Here is a 16,675-nt window from a genome sequence, read left to right on the forward strand (position 1 = left end):
AGCCCGTTGGGGTGAGCAAACTACTGGAGGCTGCAAAAAGAACCACCTGAAAAGACCAGAGAGACCCAGTACTCACCCAGGGCCGGAGCAGTTCCTGTTCCCGTCAACCAGACTGGAAAAGTCCGTTAATTCACAGAGGACTGGGCTCATAATCGGAAGGGTCTTGTCTCAGTAGTGGGGGATCATTAGCCATAGAGTGATTATGCCTATAGTCCTTCCTGACACATCTTAAAAGCAAGAACCAAAAGGATCAAACTGTTTGCAAGTAACTGCATCCCAAACAAATCTCCAGATATTAATAGAAATATATAAGTACGCAGTACTCATCAAGGCTAAATCCACATGGTCAGACGTCCAATAAAAAATGACCAGACACACAAAGCAGCATGAAAAATATCATTTATAACAAGAAGGAAAACCAATCAACTGAACTGACTTGGAATTGACACAATGGTAGAATTAACAGATAAGGCTAAAATAGTATTCTATGTGTTCAAAAAGTTAGGTGGAGACATGAAGATATTGAAAAGACATAAACTACATGAGATGAAGACTACAATGTGAGATGAAAAATTTATGGAGGGGAATTAACAAAAGCTGAGACATTGCAGAAAAGGTTACTGAACTTGAAGACAGCAAAGGGAATCACCAAATGAAACACACAAAGAAAAAAAAGACTTTAGAGAAAAAGAGCATAAGTCAGCTGTGGAACAACTCTATGAGGCCTAAAACACATTTCACTGGAGCCTCTAAAGGACAAGATGTGGGAGACAGAAAAAAATATTTGAAGAGATAAGGGCCAAATACTTTCCTAAATTTCATAAAAACTATAAACGAACTTCAAAGACAAGAAAAAGAAAGAAATTACACCAAGGCGCATCATAATCAAGTTCCTTGCTTAAAAAGAACAGAAAAAAAATCTTAAAAAGTAGCCAGAGGAGAAAAAGATACATTATGTCCAGAGGAACAGAGATAGGAATAGCAGCAGATTTCTTATCAGAAACAACGCAAGCGAGAAGACAGTGGAGCAAAATTTTTAAAGGATTAAACTTTGACCTGTTGTTCTATACCCACCAGAGGTATTGTGGGTTCAGCTCCAGACCACTGCAATAAAGTGAATGTCAGAGAAAAGCTAGTCACACAAAGTTTTTGATTTCCCAGTGCTTATAAAAGTTATATTTAAACTATACTGTAGTCTATTAAGTGTGCAGTAGCATTATGTCCAAAAAAAAAAAAAAGGGCATACCCTAGTTAAAAAAATACTTTATTGCTAAAAAATGCTAACCATTATCCGAGCCTTCAGAGAGTCAATCTTTTTGCTGTTGGAGGGTTTGAAATATTTTGAGAATTACCAAAATGTGCCGCAGAGACAGGAAGTGAGCAAATGATTTTGGAAAAACAGTGCCAATAGACTGGCTGGATGCAGGGTTGCCACAAACCTTCAATTTGTGAAAAACACAATATGTGTGAAGTGCAATAAAGTGAAGCATAATAAAATGAGGTATGCCTGCATTTCTTTCAAAGTCAAAGGCAATCCATCGACAGATGAATGGATAAAGATGAGCACATATATACAATGGAATATTACTCAGCCATAAAAAGAAACGAAATTGAGTTATTTGTAGTGAGGTGGATGGACCTAGAGTCTGTCACACAGAGTGAACTAAGTCATAAAGAGAAAAACAAATACCGTATGCTAACGCATATATATGGAAACTAAAAAAAAAAAAAAAAAAAATGGTACTGATGAACCTAGTTGCAGGGCAGGAATAAAGAGGCAGACGTAGAGAATGGACTTGAGGACATGGGGTGGGAGGGGGAAGCTGGGACGAAGTAAGAGTAGCATCGACATATATACACTACCGAATGTAAAATAGTTAGCTAGTGGGAAGCAGCAGCATAGCACAGGGAGATAGGCTCGGTGCTTTGCGATGACCTAGAGGGGTGGGATAGGGAGGGTGGGAGGGAGGCTCAAGAGGGAGGGGATATGGGGACATGTGTATGCATATGGCTGATTCGCTTTGTTGTGCAACAGAAACTAACACAGTATTGTGAAGCAATTATACTCCAATAAAGATCTGTCAAAAAAAAAAAAAGGCAAAAGAAAGACTTTTTCAGATGAACAAATGCTAAAAGAATTAATCACCGGTAGATCTGTGCTACAAGAGAAATTAAAGAAAGTCCTTCAAGCAGAAGGAAACTGATATCCTTCTGCTTGAAGGATGGATACCAGAATGAAGAACACTGAAAATGATAACTATCTGGTTAAGTATAAAAGAGTTTTAAAAAATTATTTAAGACACGCCCCCCACCGGACCAGTGAAGCGGCTGTGCCCCTTGCTTTGGACCTCGGGCCTCACCTCTCCTCCAGATGGACCCCAAGTGCTCCTGCCCCACTGGCGGCTCCTGCAGCTGCGCTGGCTCCTGCACCTGCAAAGCCTGCAGATGCACCTCCTGCAAGAAGAGCTGCTGCTCCTGCTGCCCCGTGGGCTGCGCCAAGTGTGCCCAGGGCTGCGTCTGCAAAGGGGCCTCGGACAAGTGCAGCTGCTGTGCCTGATGTCACGGAGAGCCTGCCCCGGGTGTCAACAGAGCAATCAGGACGAACCTGCATTTTACCGTTTTTCATACAACCTGACCTGATGCTACATTCCTTTTTCTATGAAATATTGAGTTGTAATAAAAGTTGTTGACTTAAAAAAAATTATTTAAATCACTTTAAAATAGAACTGTTTTCTAAAAATAATATATGGTGGGGTATATAACATACGAAGAAGTAAAATGACAATAGCAGGAAGATTCGCGGAGAAGAAATAGAAGTACGCTGCTGTAAACTGATATTTACATGGTGTATTGTCACTTGAAGGCTGACTGTGACAAGTTAAAGATGCATTCTAGAAAAGCTAAATAATTGAGATCAAACAATAAAGAGTGATAGTTAAAAAGCCAACAAAAGAGAGAAACTGTAATCATAAAAGTATTCAATTGATCCAAAAGAAAACAGAAAAAGAGGAAAAGGGAACAAAAAACAGATGGGATAAACAGAGAAAAAATACAGCAAGATGGTAGATTTAAACCCAACAACATCAATACTTACGATGCAAGTTAATGGTTTGAGTACCTCAACCAAAAGGCAGAGATTGTTTGACTGAATAAAGGAGCAAGACTCACCTATATGTTGTCTACAATAAGCCCCCTTTAAATATAAAGATACGAATTGGTCAAAAATAAAAGGACGGAAAAATATACACCATGTTAACACTAGTCAAGAGAGCTGGAGTGGCTATATTAATAGCATACAAAGTAGGTTTTGGAGAAAATAATATTACCAATGATAAAAGGATCATTTTATAGTTATAAAGGAGTCAATTCAACTAATAATACTAATAGTTATGCACTGAATAATATGAAGCACTTTATACAACTGCAAGAAACAATTAGAGATAGAAAATAAAAAACCCCAATTACAATAGCACCCAAAAATAAAATACTTATTTATGAGTCTAAAAAAATACATAGGGGATCTACATGCTGAAAACTATAAACAAAGATGATCAAAATGGGGATATATACTGTGTTCACAGATTGAAAGGTTCAATATTGTTAAGATAGCAATTCTCTCCAAATGTACATATTCAATACAATTCCAAGTCAAACCCCTGAAGGATATTTTGTAGATAGCGACAAGCTGATACTAAAATTTATTTGGAAAGATAAAATAACTAGAAAAGCCAAACAATTTGAAAAAGAATAAAAAGGTTGGAACATTCATACTACTTGAGCTCAACATTTACTATAAAGTGACAATAATGAAGACGGTATGGCATAAGCAAGAGGATCCCTAGATCAATGGAACAGAATACAGAGTCCAGAAATAGACTCAAGAATATGGTGAATTAATTTTTAAGGTGGAAAGGCAATTCAATGGATATGGTTAGTCTTTTCAACAAATGGTTTTCAACAAATACTTGGACATCCACGGGCCAAGAAATGAAACTGACAAAATGGATCATAGATTTAAATGTAAAACTAGAAAATCTTGAGGAGAAAATTTTTTTGAGTTTGGGTTAGGCAAAGACTTCTTATATATGACACCAAAAGCACTATCCATGACATCAAAAATTAGACTTCATCTAAATGAAAAACTCTGTTAAAGACACTTAAAATAAAAAGACAAGGCACAAACTGAAATAAGATATTTGCAAATCACTTATCTGTCAAAGCATTTGTATCCAGAATATGTAAACAAGTCTCAAACTCAAGAAGAAAACAACCCAATTAAAAAACAGGCCAGTGATCTGAACAGACACTTCCCCAAGGAAGATACACAAACGAACACAGGAAAAAATGCTCAGCATCATTAATCATCAAGGAAATGTAAGTTAAAGTCAAAATGAGATAAAAGGACTGAAGACACCAAATGTTGACAAGGATTGGAGCAACTAGAACTAACGCACGTGGCTGGCGGGAGTGCAAAAAATGGCACATCTACTTTGGAAAACAGTTTCTTAGAAAGTTAAATGAATACTTAACCATACAACCCAGCAATCCCACGCCTACGTGCTCACCCACGTTAAAAAAAAAAACAACCTATGTCCCAAACTTGTACATGAATATTTATAGCAGCTTAATTGCTAAAAACTGGAAACAATCCAAATATTCCTCAACTGGGGAGTGGACAAATCATGATACCTCTATATAATGAGATACTACTGAGTAAAAGGAACAAACCACTAATACATCAACAACATGGACGAATATCAAACAGATTACGCTAAGTTAAAGAAGCTAGACTCAAAAGGCTACATACTCTCTGAGTCCATTTATATGACATTCTGGAAAAGGCAAAATGACAGAGCTAGAGGACGGATTAGTGGTAGCCAGAGATAACGGATAAGGGGAAGGTCTGACTTCAAAGGAGTAGCATGAAGAACTGTTTTGGAGGGTAATAAAACTGTTTTATAGCTTGACTGTGGCGGCGGTGGTTACATGACTACACGTATTTATCAAATCTCAAGAGAACTCTTCACTAAAAATGTAATCTTGCCGAATGTAAATTTAAAATTAATTTAAAACATTACAGAAAGATAGTAAATATTTACTAGGCTCTAAGTTCTGAAACCTTCTTGATTCACAATGCCCTTAATGTCTTAGTAATTTCTTCACTGTGCCCCTAGACCAAAAGAAATACCTATCAATTTAGGAGCTTAAAAACCCCCAGCTTTAGTGAGGAATAACCTTACTGTATGTAAAGTGTACAATTCGATACATTTAACATTTACATACATCTGTGAAACCATTATACAATCAAGATGATAAATATACCCATCATCCCCAAAAGTTTCTTAGTAGCCTCTTTTTTTTTTAAGCCATGCCGTGTAGCATACGGAATCTTAGTTCCCCAACCAGGGATTGAACCTGTGCCCCCTGCATTGGGACCGTGGAGTCTTAACCACTGGACCACCAGGGAAGATCGCTTAGTAGCCTTTTGGAAAAAAAAGTACATTTAAGTTAAGTTGGTTGTGGCTGGAGGTGGGGGTGGGTTTAGGTAGAATTGGCGAGGGGTGGAGTACGGAAAAAGATTAACTTTTTTTTCTCTATCTTTTTGTATTTATTTCACTTATTTAAAATAAGCACACATTTAATAAAAACATCAAACAAAACAAAGGGTAATTCTCTCAAAATAAGAACAAATCTCCAAGAAATGGCTCACTGGGTATTTGAAGTAGAAAAATCATTCGCTGGATTTCAAAAAGCACTTTATGCCTTAATCTCCCCTTAGCTCATCGATGATGGCAGTGCTTCTTTACCCCATGTTACTGTGACTTTGGCAAAACAAAAACAACTAAGCAAAAAGAGGAATGCGTGATTTAAATCATTACCTGAAAGAAATCTGTAGACTATTTGAAGCTTCACTGGTTAATATACTACCTCCTTTAATTCAAAACATCCTTTCCTCTCTCATTTCCAAACTATCTTCACCCTTACAACAAGTAATACTTTCCAGAACACACTGTAAATATCAGATATAAAAACAGTAGAAGGAGATTGTCCAGCATCAAACCTTAAATGAAACACGAGACAATCATCCTGGGGATCTGGGCATGAAACCTCCCACAAGGACCCAAGAAAAACTCCTCTGACCTTAACAGAAAATGTTGACTGGAACCCTAAGCATGAAAGAAAACTTGTAAGGTACTATGTAGTCATTTACAAGCAGTACGGATTAAAATACTGTGATGAACTCATTTTCCCTGGAAACCCAACATGAGTCCTGATAAGGACAGTACTGCTATTACACTATACACGACGAGGTTGTTTTTTTGTTTTTTTGTTTTTTTTTTAAAGAAAAACGCATTTATTGATTTTTGATAATGGCAAATGTGATACATGATCATTATGAGAATTTTTTAAAATTATAAAAATATATTCATAAAAGGGGAAAATCCACATAATCACACTATCCAAAGGCAGCTACTATTAACAGTTTGCTCTATATTCCTCTAGAACACGTAAACTGCGTAAGGGCACACCCTGCATCTTTTTTTAAAAAAATTGATTAATTAATTAATTTTTGGCTGCATTGGGTCTTCATTGCTGCACGCGGGCTTTCTCTAGTTGCGGCGAGCAGGGGCTACTCTTTGTTGCGGTGCGCGGGCTTCTCATTGCGGTGGTTTCTCTTGTTGCGGAGCACAGGCTCTAGGCGCGCGGGCTTCAGTAGTTGTGGCACGTGGGCTCCAGCAGCTGTGGCTCGCGGGCTCTAGAGCGCAGGCTCAGTAGTTGTGGTGCACGGGCTTAGTTGCTCCGCGGCATGTGGGATCTTCCTGGACCAGGGCTCGAACCCGTGTCTCCCGCATTGGCAGGCGGATTCTTAACCACTGCGCCACCAGGGAAGCCCCACACCCCGCATCTTATTCACTGACTTCTACAGAGTAATCCAGCACCAAAGATGTGGGTAATTCTAGGGAGGCCCATCTTGATGTGAAGCACTTTTGAGCCATCCACTTCATTCAACCATTGATCTAACCGATTCCTTTTCTGACCTGCAGGTGGTTTCATCTGTGACTAAGACTAGTCTTTGTGCCCTAGTCCAGGCAGGAGACTATCGAGTGAGCATTACTGAGCCGTTGACATCCCAAACCTTTCTCTCTGGGAACTGACAGCCCAGGGGGAGTTAAGAGTTGTCACAGGTAGTATGTGAGGGCTTAACCTCAGGCGGCAAGGCAGGGAGGCCATTCAGAATGCCCTGGAGAACACGTGCAAACAAAGCGCTGTGACCCAGGAAATGCCGTTCCTGACCCGCTCCCAGGCGGCGCTGGTGCTGCGGCCTTGGAGCAGAACTCTTTGAGAAGAGTGGTTCTCACACTTTCTGGTCTCAGGACCCCTTTAAACTCCTAAAAATTATTGAGGATCCCAAAGAACTTTTGTTTATGAAAGTTCTATCTATGGATATTGACTGCAGTAGAAATTAAAGCAGAGAAATTTAAAAAATATTCATTCATTAAAAAATAACAAACCCATTATGTCAGTATAAATATAAATGTATAAAAAATAAATTTTTCATAACATTAGCTGTTTCATAAAACAACTCATATTAAATAAAAGTATTTCCCAAAACAAATTCAGTGAGAAGAGTGGCACTGTTTCACATTTTTGCAAATCTCTTTACTGTCTGGTTTAATAAAAAACAGCTGGATTCTTGCATCTGCTTCTATGTTCAGAATGTTAATTTGGTTGAAATATAGGAAGAAAACTCTGTCTCCAGCAGATATGTAGTTGGAAAAGGGAGGGGTATGTAATAGCCCTTTTAGATAATTGTGGACTTCTTTGATACTACACCAAAACTTGATAAGTGGTAGTTTACTAAAGGTTAGCTATTCTGTGGAATCGTAAATCTTATCAATGAGGGGTCTCTAATTCATGAAAATCCACTGGTGTGTCTTGCACTTTGAATGGCTCTCTGGCCGATGAATGATTTTGGAACATCAGTTTTGGTCATTTAGAAAATACTGGCCTCACTGAATTATGTGTATTCATATATCTTAAATACATTGCCTATCGGACTGGACCGCTATGCTTTTTAAAAACAGAGTTATTGAGAGATAATTCACATATCACACAATCCACCCCTTTAAAGTGTACAATTCAATTGTTTTTAGTATATCCACAGGACTGTGCAGGCATCACCATGCCTCATTCCTTTTGTCGTGTGTATTAAAGATCTAATTCATTCATAATGACACCAATCTCAGCAGGAGAGCTTGTGGCACCCGGAAGCTGAAGCTTGCGCTGGTGGATACAAATCTTCCAAAATTCAAAATTTTGCCTGAAAGCTCAAATTTTATCTTTGGCAACAAACACTGTCAATTATTTTCCTTAAAGTGACATTCTTATTTTATTTTGTGAGAAAATGTTCCCTGAATATCCAAGTCTGAATAACCTGTTTGTCAGTCATTCTTCAAGTAAAAATGGTGTTCTGTGAAAAAAGTGGCTACACTATTAGCTTGGTTTTGCTATCAGTGTTTTCACTATGAGAAAAATGCCAATGCCTGAAAAACAGATTAGTCAATTGAAAAAAAACAAAAACAGATGGCTGACTATATTTTAAAAATGAGTGAAATTAATAGATAATGGAGTTTATGTAATTTAGGCCTGAGAATTTAGATGTCAGGAGTTTTCCTTCCTGAGTAATTCTCCTTTTCATCCTCATCTCCCTGAACCTAAGTTTTTGAAATCTGGAAAATAAAAGTCAGGCTAGAGGATCTATAAGGTTCCGTTAATTTCTAGGACTACAGTCTATGATGTATAAAAATACACAGCACACATGAAGAGATGCTGAACATCATTAGCCAAGAGGGAAACGTAAATCAAAACCACAGTGAGATCCTACCTCACACCTACTAGGATGGCTACCATCAAAAAGACAGATAGTAACAAGTATTGAAAATGCAGAGAAACTGGAACCCTTATACCCTGCTGGTGGGAATAAATGGTGCAGCCACTTTGGAAAACAGCCTGGCAGCTCTCCAAAACGCTAAACACATAGTGTTAACACGTCACCAGCAATTCCACTCCTAGGTAAACACTCAAGAGAAATGAAAACATATATGCACAAAAAGCTTGTACATGAATGGTCACAGTAGCATTATTCATAACTGCTAAGTAGCAGAAATAGCCCAAATGTCCATCCATGGATGAAGAGATAAATAAAACGTGGTATATATTCATATAATGGAACATTATTCATTTATTATTTTTAAAATTTATTTATTTATTTATGGCTGTGTTGGGTCTTCGTTGCTGCGTGCGGGCTTTCTCTAGTTGCGGCGAGCGGGGGCTACTCTTCGTTGTGGTGCGCGGGCTTCTCGTTGCGGTGGCTTCTCTTGTTGTGGAGCACGGGGTCTAGGTGCGCGGGCTCCAGTAGTTGTGGCTCATGGGCTCTAGGGCGCAGGCTCAGTAGTTGTGGCACACGGGCTTAGTTGCTTTGCGGCATGTGGGATCTTCCCGGACCAGGGATCGAACCCACATCCCCTGCATTGGCAGGAGGATTCTTAACCACTGTGCCACCAGGGAAGTCCCTGGAATATTATTTAGCAATAAAAAGAAGTTCTGACACACGCTACAACATGGATGAAACTTGAAAACATTACGCTAAATGAAAGAAGGTCACATAGTGTATAATGCCATTTCTAAGAAAGATCCAGGTTAGGCAAATCCATAGAGACATAAAGTGGATGAGTAGTTACCAGGGGTGGGGAGTGGGGAGTGAGGGAGGAATGGCAGTAATGGTTAATGGGTATGGGATTTCTTTCAGGGGGATGAAAATGTTACAAAATTAGATGTGGTGATGCCTGTACAGTCCTGTGAATACACTAAAAACAACTGACTTGGACATTTTAAAGGGGTGGATTGTATATGTGAATTACCTCTCAACAACTCTGTTAAAAAACATACAGCAGCCCAGTCTAATAGGCAACATATTTAAAAGAAGTAAGCATAAGGAGTATAACATCTATAGAGCTTTGGATTCTTCACGGTAAGTGGGCATTAATGTCTTTAAAAATGCTACGACAGGGACTTTCCTGGTGGTCAAGTGGTTAAGACTCCACGTTTCCACTGCAGGGGGCACGGGTTCGATCCCTGGTTGGGGAGCCAAGATCCTGCATGCCGCATGATGCGGCTGAAAAAACCAAAACAAAACGAAACAAAAAACAACTATGACAAAACAAAAATACACACACACACACACACACACACACACACACACACACACACACACACACCAGGCAATCCTTCAAGCAAGCTGGCCGAGTGCCACTTCAGTGGTAAGCACACCAGGGGCGTCCAAAGGGAACTACAAAGGGGCCCACATTTTTTCTACCTGCCCTGCTGGGTCCAGGCACTGCTTGGGGTGGAGGCCTTCTGTTGGCTGCTTGAAATCTGCACCCACTCGCTACTTCTGAGAGAGTCAGAAACCACTGCCAAGTACCATCCCCACCACACGCCTTCTCCTTCATTATATATCTGTCATCAATGCCCTCTGCCTTTATATAAAACAAAACAACAACAGCAAACAAAACACAAATCCTCTCTGCCCCGCACGGCTCATTCACACTCGAGGTAAGGGAACGGCTGTGCTCTCGCCTGCCCTCGCTCCAGTCAGAGGACAGAATGAACTGTCTGTCCCCTGTTCTCTCAGTGACGCGGAAAAGCACCTCTTGCGCACATATCTTCATGGGACAGTGTAACTCATCTTGTACCAGATTTCTCTCTGCACCTGCTTCCCGCCTCGTGGGGAGTCCTGTAACTCTACCTCCTTCCCCCGTTTCACCTTCCTTCACTGCCTTACCTTGACCTAAAATGACACATTACTGGTCAGAGCCTTGGGAGGGCAGAAGCCTCGGTCACCACTCGACTTCCTCATCTGAAAAAGTGCTCACTGGATGCTCAGGAAGTGTCTGCTACGTGCTTTAGGGGCAAAACAAAGTGCCCAATACTCTGAAGATGGCTTGAATTTCCGGGTGGGGAACAAAGCTAAGACGGCAGGAGGAGAACCTGGCTATTAGGACATGGTTTTAACAGGGAGGCGAGAAGTAATGATTATTTAATCTAAAAAAAGTCTCAAGGGCTTCCGGTCTCCTAAGTGGTTCTGGTAACGCGCACCGCCTCTGTGAAACGCACAGGAGAGCCTGATTCAAGCAGGCAGGCCTCTGACCCCAGCCCACCAAGCCTCGCCTCACTGTGCTCCGCGGCCCCCTCCCTCCCGGCTTAAGAGCGGGACTCAGGGACGGCTGGCAGCCGAGCCTCCGCCGAAACCGAAAAACCTTCCACACGTGTCATTTAATACAGAATAAACTTACGTGTCTATAAATTTAATAGATGACATATTCGTACATGTAATTCAAAAAGAGAATGAATTTAATATATAATAAAGAAGCATTTAAAATCGACGGAGAAAATGGAATGTTCAACACACAATGTAGGGACTAATGATTTTTCAATCATTTTAGAAGACAAAGTTATATCCCTACCCTGAGCCATTAAAAAAAAAAAGTTCCAGGAGGATTACAAAATGTACTGTGAACAATAGAATTATGAAAGTGTTAGAAGAAAATATTAGAGAATTTTCTTTGTGATTTGGGGTTTGGGAGGCCTTCCAGAGTAATTGAGAGTTGAAACCGAGAGGGAAAAAAAGACATTCCGCAATTTTCCTTAGTCTGAATGGGTGAGGTTTTGGAGCATTTACTGCTCAGTATATGCTGGTGACGGTTCTTCTGGTGGGGGTCTGGTGGAGGAACCCAAACGGCTCTCACAGCCCTAAGCTGACTACATGCTGGTAAATTCTGAACTGTAAGAGTTAACAATAATAAATTAATCAGGTTGATCTCAAGTTTGGATACAACAGATTGTGAATACAAAAAGAACACAACTTTCTTTTTCCAATGCAAACATACTAACATAAGAAAGAAACATATGTTAGGTCAACGAGTCTAGTCAATTTTGAAATATATAGCTTTGGGGAAAAAAATCAGAAACTTAAGGAGTTCAATGGAAATCAGGATTTAAAATTTTATGTTAAGCCACGAGGATTCCCTAGTAACTGGGGAGTACTATTTCAAAAGCAGACAAAACACCAACAATTCAAAAAAACTCAAGAGAAAACTGGAGTTCAGTGTCAAACGTAAGAGTTTTAGTAATGGTATCACATGAAATGTTTCCAGGCAGTAGTGACTGAGGTCACAATGGGACCTGCAAAGGACCTGGAGACAGGAGACTGAGATTTTGGGGCTGAATGAAACCAACGATGAGCTAACTGCAGGATGACAAGAGTTGGGTGCATCTCAGCCAATCAGGGTGGACTGGCCTGACACCAGCTTGGTCCCACCGCTATCTTAACTCCTCCCCACCATTAGAATTTTCCTGTACATGTATGGACAACATGCTTACTTCTAAATTATGTATGGGCACTATTATATTAATGTTATATATCTTAAAAAAAAATTTAAAGAGGGTAAGACAGTAAGTACAAATGAAAGTTCTAACATTTCTACCCCACAGGGTAGTTGTGAGGATTAAATGAGTTAACACATGTAGCGCACTTTCGTCCCTAGAAGGTCCCTCACTGTAATCCAGGACATATTACAAAGATTTTCATTCTTCGAGGTACAAGTACAAATTTTTTAACAGGAGGATTTTTTCGTGTCAAGTGTCATGTTAGGCTCAAATGTCTTAGCACAGTCTAAGAATATCAGAGTCCTGTTTGTAACTCAGGTTTGGGACACGCTGGTTAAACCGTAATCACTTACCATATGGACTACTTCTGGGTAAATAGGCTCTGTGATCACATTCCGATTATGGGTGATATATTCTACCATTTCACTTAAAGCAGCTCGTTTTACTTCCTTCCACTTTAGGTCACTTAGTGGATCGGAAACAAAGTCAAAGAGGACACAACACTGACGTAACTTCTGGATAAAAAGCTTCTCTTGATCAGCAGGAGGAACATCTGAAAAGGAGAAAGCAAAGTACATTGACTGCAAAAATGCTTAACCCAGAATTACTGTGAAATACTTTTAAGCTTTCTACTATTTTCATTTCGAATTAATAGAGATTCAAGAAACAAGAGATGGGGTAGGGGTGAATAGAGGTTAAACATTGCTTAAAGAAAATGAAAGGAAAAAACCCAGCTAGTCACTGCTCAGATCATATGCTTCATATGATAAAGTTTCTATACTTTTTAACTCTCTAAAGCCACGTCCAGAGTACTGTTCAAAATAAATTCCTTCTAAATGCATTCATTCAACAAACATAACCTAGCACCGATGATCACATGCCGGCACTGTGCTGGGCAGTGGAACAAGAGGCAAAAACCACAGCCCCGGTGTGGGGTGAGGGGCACGGACACCCACACCGCGTGACAGCTGCACACAGTAGGTACAGGCGAGGTAAGAAGAGGTCACAGGAAGGAGGCTCCCTCAGCTCTGCTGTTGCTCTGAACTTACAGGGGAAGGGCACGGCGGCTGCCCATCGGCCAGCTGGCGAACAGCAAGCGGCATCAGTGTGGAGCTTGCCCGAACGAGCTGTCACACACACGCTGTGAGGGTCTCCACCCTGGTGCCCCACACAAAGCACATCTCCTCCCTCAATGTGGGCTACGGTCAATGCACATTACACATGATGACAACAATGTAGAAAGAGCGCAAGTCATAATATTACTGAGGCAGTGCTTACCTGGGCCAGGTGCCATACTAAAAGCTTTATACATATTTACACAATGTAATCTTTACAATGACATAACAGGGACGAGATACAGGCATAGAGGGTCAGTGCAGGGCTGGAAAGTGATGGAGCTCTGTGTGACTTTCCAGAATTCTGGGAGGTTTGGAAAACCCCAATCTGCCAGTGTGAGCTTGACAGCTTTTTTCGGTGAAAATGAGATCAGCGGTGATATTAACAAATAGGATTTATAGACACATTGACTGAAATGTGTCCAAGATCTGCAAAATGGTTCCGAAGATCTGCACGACTCAGTGAACCAGTATTTTCCACGTGATCAATATATGGTGTTACAATATCAGTCAAGGGCAAAAGAGCCATTCAAAGGGCAAGAAAGTCCACTGTTTTTTGTTTTTAAATTAATTAATTAATTTATGGCTGTGTTTTGGGTCTTCGTTGCTGCGTGTGGGCTTTCTCTAGTTGCAGTGAGCGGGGGCTACCCTTCGTTGCAGTGCGTGGGCTTCTCTTGTTGCGAAGCACCAGCTCCAGGCGCGCGGGCTTCAGTAGTTAGGGCACGTGGGCTCAGCAGTTGTGGCGCACAAGATTAGCTGCTCCGTGGCATGTGGGATCTTCCTGGACCAGGGCTCGAACCCATGTCCCCTGCATTGGCAGGTGGATTCTTAACCACTGCACCACCAGGGAAGTCCCAGTCCACTGGGTTTTAATGTAATAAAGTGTACAGAGAGTTTATTAACATGGTTTCAGATTCCACATTGCAAATTCCTTCAAGAAACTTCTCGTTTGTTAAGTTTTGGCGTAGTATCAAAGAAAATGTCCACAACTATCTGAAAAGCCTATTAAAATACTCCTTTTCCCAATCAGTGTCTTCCTACATTGTTTCAACCAAAACATGTGGCAACAGACTGAATGCAGAGGCACACAGGAGAATCCAGCTCTCTCCTATTAAGCCAGACATTAAAAACATTTGCAAAAAGAGAAAATGATGCCACCCTCTCACTAAACTTGTCTTTGTTTTAGGAAATATGGCTATTTTCATAAAAGTGTGATATTTCTGTTAACATGTAATAGGTTTATTATTTTTAATGAATTAATAAACACATTTTTTCTGGTTTAATTTCTAGTGTGGTCAGTATCGGTAGCTAAATCCACATAAACAAAAGCTCTCTGGGTCCTGCACAGTTTTTAGGAGCGCGAAGGGGTCCTGAGACCAAAGCTGCAGAGCGCCCTTCCCCACACCAGCCGGCACCCCGTGGGCGCCTGGGGGCGGGGCCTGGCGCCCCTGCTTCCACCCGCCTGTCTCCGCCTCAGAGCCCGCCCCGCCCACCCTGCTTTCCCTTCCTGCCCTAACCGCCCCCTCCTGCTTGGGGTTCTTGCTCAGGCCTCCCTCACTGCCTGGTCACAGAGGACGTACTCCTGGGTTGTCTTTAAGCTCCTACTGCCTTGAACAGGCAGCTACCTTGCGGGGCACTTCTTCCCCATCTAGCTGCTTTCTGAGGGCAGGTCCCAGGTGGCTGGTTCCTGGTTCTCGGTACCCCTAACGCGCAGCGTGGAGCCCTGCGAACAGCAGGCACTCAGCACGGCCACCGGCCCATTTCCTGGGGCGCTGCCCTGGTTCCCACACTGCACGCAGAGGTCAGCAGTGCACAGCCGCTCCAAGGGGTGAGGATGTGCTGCCTGAAGGGTACTCAGGGGACCGTGGGGACCGAACTGTGATCCATAAACACTCTTTGAGTCCAGGTGACTGGACTCACTTACATGAGTAACAGTCACTATAATGCTTGGGTCTCTGTACATGCAAATATCCAGCCCTTCTCAATGGAAAGCTCCGTGCCTGACTGCAGTCCTCACTCAATTCTACACCTCTGCTCACTCTCCACTTTGCCAGGATCACCTTAAATGAGTGCATTTTGTAGCCACAGCTTGTATACTCGGAACCTTCCGGCTTTCTCATGTTCTTGGTGCCGCAGAGAACTGAGAAGCCCACATTTACCCCTAAGAGCCACCTGATGATGACTCAGCTGTCCCCAAAACACTAAAACAAACCTATTATGATAAGAAGGAAGAGCAGAGTAAAATCTTTTTCTTTTTTCATAAAATTTCTATCTAAAATTCTTCTAAAAAGCAAAGGAAATCTCAACTTTCTGGAAATTGTCAATTCTCCCAGGGTTCCGGACAGCTAAGGTGTTACTGTACTATTTTCGTTAATAGTTTATAAAAAAAAGTTTGCGAGCATGATCTCATGAAGTCTTTTATTTTTTAAAACCTCATTTGGCTACATTTACAACTGCACTGTTTAAAAAAAAGTATATTATACCAATCAAATTGAATATAGTTGCAAAAATATTGCATCCATAGCCCCTATCAAATATTTCCATATGATTTTTGAATGCAAGTTAATTTAGCTTCTTATCGGTCACCATATTTTAAAAATCTTTACTTTCTGCTGTGTTAACAGGACTGTACCACTGGGGGATAAAAATGAGTGGAGGTGGTAGAAGAATATGCTTTTTTACCTTTATGTATTCTGATTCTTTAACAGTATGAGTTATTTTTGTAATTAAAAAATAAGCTCTTTAAAAACTATTAAGTTAGTACTGCTAATCTTGAAAGAAGAAAAAAGGTACGACAGAATACAACCTGTACCTGACTTTACTGTTCTGATTATCATGTAATGTGAACCAGATGATAAAAACTAACTGGGACTGACACTGTTGGTATATTACACTTCGGTGTTTGGTATTCAAGAGTGCCTGACTCTTAGGTAATAAACCATGACCCTGGATTTGACCCAATTCTTACAATTACTCCTTTGAAGCAGAATAAAAAAAAGAATGGATTTTGAATTCTGCCCATGAGTGACACTGGCCTACTTTAATTTTAAACTGTATACGGACTAATAACACCAACATTCTTGTTTCAGGACATATTAATGAGCAGTCTT

General features: G+C 40.8%; 2 protein-coding genes across 14 annotated transcripts in view; one reads left to right on the forward strand and one right to left on the reverse strand.

The window, feature by feature from the left end:
• The window catches only part of PPP2R5C (protein phosphatase 2 regulatory subunit B'gamma), a 133,119-nt gene that overhangs the window by 39,726 nt on the left and 76,718 nt on the right, over positions 1-16,675 (reverse strand). For 10 of the 13 annotated variants that reach the window (XM_082451074.1, XM_082451066.1, XM_082451072.1 and 7 more), the window contains one exon: positions 12,804-13,003. The exons of 2 other annotated variants lie outside the window; for them this stretch is intronic. In XM_082451074.1, coding sequence (XP_082307200.1) covers positions 12,804-13,003 — 200 coding nt within the window. Of the gene's footprint in view, positions 1-12,803; positions 13,004-16,675 lie in introns of those variants that run through there. One more of the 13 variants, XM_082451067.1, reaches the window with a different exon arrangement.
• Positions 2,297-6,337, forward strand: LOC309655684 (metallothionein-1E). The gene has a single exon (XM_082451144.1). The coding sequence runs from the start codon at positions 2,372-2,374 to the stop codon at positions 2,555-2,557; it is 186 nt and encodes a 61-aa protein (XP_082307270.1). The 5' UTR covers positions 2,297-2,371; the 3' UTR covers positions 2,558-6,337.

The sequence above is a fragment of the Balaenoptera physalus genome, assembly GCF_965194825.1.
Source record: "Balaenoptera physalus genome assembly, chromosome: 2".
NCBI lineage: Eukaryota > Metazoa > Chordata > Mammalia > Artiodactyla > Balaenopteridae > Balaenoptera > Balaenoptera physalus.